Source organism: Nestor notabilis, unplaced genomic scaffold (genome assembly GCF_000696875.1).
Source record: "Nestor notabilis isolate BGI_N333 unplaced genomic scaffold, ASM69687v1 scaffold1205, whole genome shotgun sequence".
Lineage (NCBI taxonomy): Eukaryota > Metazoa > Chordata > Aves > Psittaciformes > Psittacidae > Nestor > Nestor notabilis.
Genome location: NW_009927724.1, coordinates 88,675 through 96,225, shown reverse-complemented (window position 1 = coordinate 96,225; position 7,551 = coordinate 88,675). Strand labels below are relative to the sequence as shown.

General features: G+C 47.5%; 1 protein-coding gene across 1 annotated transcript in view; it reads right to left on the bottom strand.

The window, feature by feature from the left end:
- Positions 1 to 1,208: 1,208 nt before the first annotated feature.
- IQSEC3 (IQ motif and Sec7 domain 3) overlaps positions 1,209 to 7,551 on the bottom strand; it is a 25,941-nt gene continuing 19,598 nt past the window's right edge. The window contains exons 5-11 of the mRNA XM_010014163.1: positions 7,319 to 7,458; positions 6,328 to 6,453; positions 5,155 to 5,254; positions 2,941 to 3,102; positions 2,063 to 2,155; positions 1,367 to 1,410; positions 1,209 to 1,283 (exon numbers count right to left, since the gene is read on the bottom strand). Of these exons, the coding sequence (XP_010012465.1) occupies positions 1,209 to 1,283; positions 1,367 to 1,410; positions 2,063 to 2,155; positions 2,941 to 3,102; positions 5,155 to 5,254; positions 6,328 to 6,453; positions 7,319 to 7,458 (740 nt within the window). The remainder of the gene's footprint in view (positions 1,284 to 1,366; positions 1,411 to 2,062; positions 2,156 to 2,940; positions 3,103 to 5,154; positions 5,255 to 6,327; positions 6,454 to 7,318; positions 7,459 to 7,551) is intronic.

Sequence of the window (7,551 nt, the reverse complement as noted above, 5' to 3'; positions counted from 1 at the left end):
CTCACTGAGTCCAGTTTGAAAAGGAGGAGCTGGTCTGGACTGGAGGTCCCTAGAGGGGGAAGCACAGCAGGAAAATGGTGCTTCCCGAATGGTGGAAGAAGTTATAGTTCCTCCTGGCAAGGACATGGGCTGATGGAGACCCCAAACCAGAGCAAAGTTGCCAGCTCAAATCAGAATGTCAGCCAAGTGACGAACCCTGGGTGGGAAACAAGTGCCTGCAGGTTCGCATGGCACTTCCAGCTAGGCAGGGGTACAGATGGGCAGATGGGACAGTGGGGGTGTCCCAGCGGTCTGGCATGTTGGGCAGCAGTGCCAGCAACTGGGAAGGAGAAGCTGTGGAGTGGCCAAGCTTCCCACCATGCTGGAAAAAGCATGGAGGTTGCTCAGAGCCACTGTACAGCAGGACATAATATTGTATTGATATTTATTCAGGCAGTGGAAGATCCCATAGGAAAAACTGGTCGCTGGGCCATGATATGCTAATGACATTAGGATATGTGGAAGCCATCCTCCACAAGGAAACACTTCTCCTAGCAGGAATAGGAAATTGGCTGGGAGAGGCACCTTCCCCAGGAAGGGGGTGTCTGCAGGGAAATGGGGTGCTCTTCAGGGAAAAGAAGCAGCACTCACTCCCCACAGAGAAGCTGAAATCTTCATGTAAATATACTATGACAAGAAAGAAAAGAACTACCCTGGAAAAGGGCAAATTCACAATGGTAATATTCCAGATAGGGAGAGAGTAGGAAGCAATAGACAAGATTTTCAGTTCTGAAGATCACTTTTTCCTGTTTCCTCACAGGCAGTGGAAGTATGGGTGTCTGTGAAGAAACAGGCAACCCACTGGATGCTAGACATCCCTGCAAAGGTAGAAGTACTTAGGACAGCCAAGCTCCCTACCTAGGAAGGTGAAGCTCTAGGGAAAGTCTCTGGTATACAAAGGCCATGCTTAATCCCCTTCAAGGGGGGATGGAGAGACAGAGCTGCAGAGATTGTGCAGGAAAGCTGGGCTGAGGGGATTTTGCATGTGATGCTGCATGGAGTTAGCATGTCAAGGAAGTCTTTAGTGGGGTTCTCAGTCTCCCCAAAAGCAGTGGGGTGGGTTAGTCTACAGCGTTTGGGAGCTTGGTCCATGAGGGATGTTACAGTTATAAAAACGGATTGAAAATGCTTTGAAGTTTAGTTTGGATTTGAAAGTTGTATTACCCGTCCTAGCAGTAACTTTTAATTGTATCTCTGGAAATTGGTAAAATTGTCAGTCTGGCTGGGGAGGCATTGATTAAAACCTGAGAAAAGAAACAACAGAGAATGTGAGAAGAGCTGAAGTGAGAGAGAATTACTTACCTCAGCTGCTCTGCACTCTACTTACCTCCACTGTGCTGTCCGAGACCTTCTCTCCCAAATCCTTCTTGCCTTTGAAATAAAACAAAAGATCTCACTCATGGGGTCTGTACCTCTAGGCGAGAGCTGGCCCTCATACTGTGCACTGGAAAGCTAAAAGGAGAGGAGCAGGGCCAAACAAGACTGCATGAACAAATCCAGACCCTCTTGCAACCTGATAGCTGCTTCATGGGGTCGGAGGAGGCCCCTTTGGGATTCTATCCTTAGGTCCTGATCTCAGTGCCATTCCAGTGAATTGGAAGTCACCCGCCTCTGCACTTGCTTTTTGCTGGCACACAAACCAAGGCACAAATGGACACAAAGCCTCTGATACAAAGAGGTTAGTCCTAAGTGCTGGTGTAGAGGCTGGAGGAAGTTAATAGTGCAATTACTGTGTTGCATCAGTTCAGGGAAGAAAAAGTGGCCTAGGTTCTCCAGCAGTTACCTATGTTCCATCAGTAATGCCTCTTTGCTAGATGCTACAGCTACAGACTGAGTATTGAGACTTTAATGGCTTTTCGAGGGTATTAGAAGAATGCTCATGTTCTCGTATTTCCACTATTTGCCCAAGGCTAAAGGATACAAAACTGAACGTTTCTTTTTGCAGTTATTCTCTCAGGAATAAATGAAAACACATTTGCAAAGGCAGCACTGCTTGACTATGAGAAGTTGAGTGTCCTCTTACCTGTTGGTGAACCTTGCTTAGACTGCAGTTCCATCTGGGCTCCATTGGTCCTTAATGAGAGACTCTTTGCTCCTTGCTGTTTCTCCAGCTCCCCTGCAAGACAAACATACAGAAGTTTACAAGGAGAAGAATGGAGAGGACAGCAACATATTGAAGGAGCAATATGGGAAGTCAGTAAGGAAAATTAATGCAAGAAAATTACAAGAGAGTGTCAAGAAGCGAGGGAGAGAGGAACAGCCAAGAAAAAAAGAAGAAACTGGAGAGGACTTGGCATGTTGAGGAACTTACATACCTACATACAATCTTCTATGTATGACCTGCGTTTATACTGAATGGGATGCACAGGATGAGACCACTGATACTGACCTACTTTGGCTCATCAGTTTATTCATGGAAAGGCCACCAAAGGCTACATGTACATCTAATCTGTGTAAGACAGACCACAAAGGGACAGACACAGTACAAACTGCTTGTCCCCTAGATGTTCCTGGAGTGAAGGACAACCCTGCTAAGGCTACCAGACCCGTCTTGTACTTTTCAGCTATCTACTGACCGTATTTGCATAGTCAAAGGAGTATGGAATGGAGAAGAGTTTTCTTGGTCTAACAGTCTAAGCTTCACTATTCCAAGCCACTGCATCATACACCCTGTTTCATAAGCATGGTAAGTAGTTAAGTTCTTCCATTCCTCCTGCTGGTGGGTTGTCACAGAGCCTGACTGCTTTTTCACACTATTGATGAATGCAAGTCTTGTGCAGACTTGTGCTACTCATCCTCTTTTGCTCTGTTCCTGAAGAATGCATTTCCTTTACCCTTCCTCCCTTGCAGACACATGCAGTGTGGTGGCATCGGAGTGTGAATTGTGCTAGAGGCCCTTACATTCAATTCGTATCTGCTCCAGCTCTGTCACTTCTGCTATTGACTCTTTCAGATCTTCCACAAACTTCTGCATTTCCTCAGCACCCAGAGCACAGAAGTGTAGTACCTGTTTCTTCTCTGAGCCTGAAACTGGAGTCACCAGTGTGATGCCATGGGGGTAATCTGTAAAAAAAGATGTGTCAAAAAAATAAAGAGGTGTTAGGCATTCTTGCTGCAGTATTTGGCTGCTTTGGTACTTCTGCAAGACAGTTTCCAACATGAGTCCAAGGGAATGGCATACCTAGAGTTTTTCCCACTGCAGACTGAGAGCCTGCAGCATTGCAGCCTTCTAAGGGAACAGAATGGCCAAGATACAGCAGCAAGACAGATGCCACCACCACCACCACAGAACTGGCCAAACCAGCTCTCAGTTACACTTGTGCAACACTGGCTCTAGGAACCTGAGCACAGAGGTAGAACTGTAAAGCCCTTCTAAATCTGTGAAGGAGTAACATATATATGGAAGTAGTACATATTAGAGACCAATAGCACTTTTTCCCCTGTGGGAGATGCAGCAGGAGAGATTGGCTCCTAGAGTCAAAGCCAGAACATCCGTTAACAGCCACATTGGCACAACTTCTCCTCAGTCTCTGCTTCCATCAGCAAAGAACATGGCAGCAGTGTTAGCACAGCACGGGTAGGGAGCTCATTGTGCTATGCAGAGAGAATGGTAAAGAGAAAGATGTGGTTTTGTAGGTCTCTGCTTAGCACTCCCCAACAGGCAAAAAACACAGGAATGTAAATGAAAGGACATGCCCAGGGATTGAAATACCAGAGCAATAGGCCTTGTGTTTTAAAGATCAGGTCGGGTGCAGGGAGGTGGTGGCTGGAGAGTCAGCCAACAGAAGCAGGAGAACAAGAGCATGCAGAGAAATTGCTACACTTGTGACTGGACTTTCTCTACCTTTCGCTCAATGACCAGTGGTTTCAATTCATTTTCTCCTTCCCTCTCACCTTTCTCTACATTTAATTTCTCTCTTCCCCTCTCCTGCTTTCTCTTCTCCTCCACTGCCTGCCTACCCCATGCTCTTCCTTTATCGATCTTTACCAATCCAGCCAAAGGACCAACCCACTATTTGCTGCCAGCCCTCGGCTCACCCCGGTTTGTGTCTGAGGCCCCTTTTCCCATCCTGTGTCTCTCTCGCCTGTGCAGATCACAAGCTCTTTAGAACATCTGCTTTTCTGTCTCTGCTGGGATACACAACAGAATGCCTTTGCCATAAGATTCTGGGAATTCCCAGGATAGTCATGATACCCCTGAAAGCTTATCCCTGCTGTGGTGGTGCCCTGGGATGCTCAGTTATAAATGACTCTTGTACATACAGGGATGCGAGAGCCCCTGCATGCTGCAGAGGATACGGTGCTGAGAGAATAACTCATGCTGCCAATAAGGTAGAGGGTGGATGTAAAAAACTTAGTATAACCACAGAGCTGCTACAGTCTTCCTTCCTTGCAGCATGTTCTACAGCTCCTCACAAAAGACCCAGCCTCTCTGCCTGCACCAGCAAGGAAGCCTGCCTGTTTCTGGAACTCCTCCACCACACAACTAGCTTCAATCATGACACATCATGGCTCTATTCCCAGTCCATCAAGGTCAGGCTGACTAGGGCTGGCCTCTCGCCATGCTTTGGTAGGTGCTGTTCCAAAGACTCTGCTTCTGTCTTGGGAAGCTTTCAGCACAGCACAGCATGGCACAGTGCAGGGAGGTGGCGGCAGCACCTGAGCCTTTATCAATGTCAAACGTAGAGGTGGGATTTGTGACTTTGGGCATGAGGGGAGAGGGGCTAAAATTGGCAGCAGCAGTTTTGTCAACGAGGCTCTCCACCTACAGTTGGCTCCTAAGAGCTCACTGAGATGTATCTAGAGATTGATTCCTTCATTCCTTCCCACTAGTGCTCTCCCTGCCACCATGACAGACAGGTCCTTCAATGAGCTTTAGTTCATCCCTTCTGCAGGAGCTCAGATCTAATGAGAGTTACCAGGAGTCTCTTCTCATCACACTGTACCTGCACGGTGATCTGCTCAGCACCATGCCTCGGTTTTCTCCCCTCCACTTTTAACCCTGATGAACTCTCTTATCCGATGCAAACTCACACTGGGTGACACAGCCCCCTCCCTCCTTCTCCTTTTCCCTGCCAAATCCCTCCAGGCAACCCAGGAGCTGGACTTACTTACATTCATTCTCAAAGAGATGGAACTGCATTCCTAGCAGGCCGACTGACTTGCAAAATGTGTACGTTGAGGAGCTTTTCTTCTTGGGGCAAAGCTTGAGGATCTGTTGGAGGGAGAGATGCATCATTGGGCAGGGTACTGGGGAACAGTGAGGCAAGAACAATGCAACCTGCTCAAAGTAAGAAAGCTTTTTGCAAGCTCTGTTAATTCTGCATAGGAGTAACACTTGATGAGTGACAGGCTCTTTGCCCAGAAAGCTGCCTGGCATACTGCACTTGTAATAACGCTTCTGAAACTCGGCATGCATAACCCTGGGGCCCACGCAGCTCCCTGTCTCCTGGAGGGGCTGGCTTTCTGGTGCCCACGTTTCTGACTCTCTTCACCAAGGGCCACATCAAAAGGTGAAAGGAAGCCTGTCAGAAATACCTGAGAGCTGGGAACAAGAGTGTATGTGAATGCTGCACTGCCCTCATTCCCTCAGCACTAGTTCTTATGGATCTGGTTTATCAGATAGCAAGGAGCAGACCCTCTCCCCAGTTTCACAACTCTACAAATGAATACAGAGGAATAGGTGGGGAAAGTTCTCATGTCCTCCGCTCCTACAAGAGGGTTTGAGGTTAGCCTTACATTTGTAACATCTACAGTTTCATTTTGCCATTAAATTCAGCAGAACTCCCATCTTGTTTGGCCTCCTCCCAGTCTCAGTGTAACTCTGTCCTCTCTTGTACCTGTTCAAACTCAGTTGTAAGGTTTAAAAGTACTATACACATTTGGGGCTCTGGTAAGTAATATCTAGTTCCTACAGCCTTTGCAATGTTAGAAGGCAGTGGTTTTAAAGTGTTTGGCAGGGAAGATTTAAAGTGCACAGGAGGGCTCTGTCTACTATGGTATGAACAAAGAAATGAAATTAACCTCCCTGCTGGCAAAGGCATGAGAGAGAAGAGTGACATTGCTGGGATGGCTGTGGGATGTGACTGTTTTTTAAAGGGTTAGAGGAGTTTTAGATTTAGTAGGTTTTTAACAGTGAAGGATCCAGAGCTGTGTCTTACAATATCGATGGACCAGGAGACGGTCTGTCCTTAGGACAGGGGGGAAATGGATGTTGTGGACTGCTTTTAGATTTCTTTATAGAAATGAGGGCGAGTTTTATCACTGCAGTGCCTAAACACCACTCACCACCAGCAGGTCATTGAAGAGAAAAACCTCCCTCTGGTGAGCTGCCTGCTTCTGCACTTTGTTCACATCAGTCACTTCGTACAAGCGGCTGCAGCAGACCAAGCGTCGATGGGGCACAGACAGAACCTGCAGAAGACCCACAAGACCATGTATGCAGAGGCTGAAGGAGGTGCCACTGTGGGTCTCCCCCACCTTCAGCTGGTGCAACCCTGCCCGGTGACAGTAGCACAAGCCAATTCTGCCCACTCTGCCCACACAAATCATCTTCCCACCACCACTTCTCACCATCACTTTTCCTGCTGGTGCAATAGCAGAGAGCTATGCCTTTGTGATCTCTATAAATGTGAAGAGTGGAACAGGCTAAAGGCAATCCCTCTTGCTCACACATCCTGTCTTCCTATACCTGTGGCTTCCAATCGGTAGGTGACTGCTCACCCTCTCTCAATCCACTGGATATCTGCAGTGGATTTGGGAAATTATTCTGCTCATTTGGGGTGAACAGTATGTATGTTTTTGCATTACACCTTGGTTACTGTTAAAGAAGCTGTCTCTGCATTTGGAGTTCTCTTAACTCCAGCAACCCTCAGGCAACTCTTTAGAGACAGATGGGTGAAATTGTTTTCTATCACTTTGACTTCCTCTCCCTACACCCTTACAAGGTCTGAAAGTTTGAAACACTGCAGAGCTATCACTGGAGCATTGGCAGGCAGGACCTGCCTTGGCAGGCAGGACCTGCAGTGTGATTCTTGGGCAAACAATTACTGCATCAGATACTCTAAACTCTGGCTGAGGAGATCCCCCAAAATTAGGAAAGAATGAGATAGTGAAGAAGAAAGCGTTTGGAGAAAAGAGGAGTGAATTCATGAAGACAAGCAAGGAAGTATTACAGAATAGAGGAGTAGGGGCATAGAGGAAAAAGGCAGAAAAGAGGGCAGGGAAGGAGGCAGGGTAAGAGGGGTGAGTGGGTGCCAGCAGGGTTATAGGTGCTCACCGTTTTCATTCCAACTATGGACTTCTCCACTTTGGTGACATAAGTCACATGGTCCTCATTGGATTTTAGCTCTTTCTGCTGGATCCTCTCATAGATCCCCACCACCAGCTCCCGTGGGATGTCAGCACCATCGTCCACCCCTGCCAAACACAGAAATTGTTGTGCAGGCTAGGCAGGGAGAAAAGGAAAGGGAAGAACCGGTGGTCCCTGACAGGCAGCTACTGCCTCTGCAC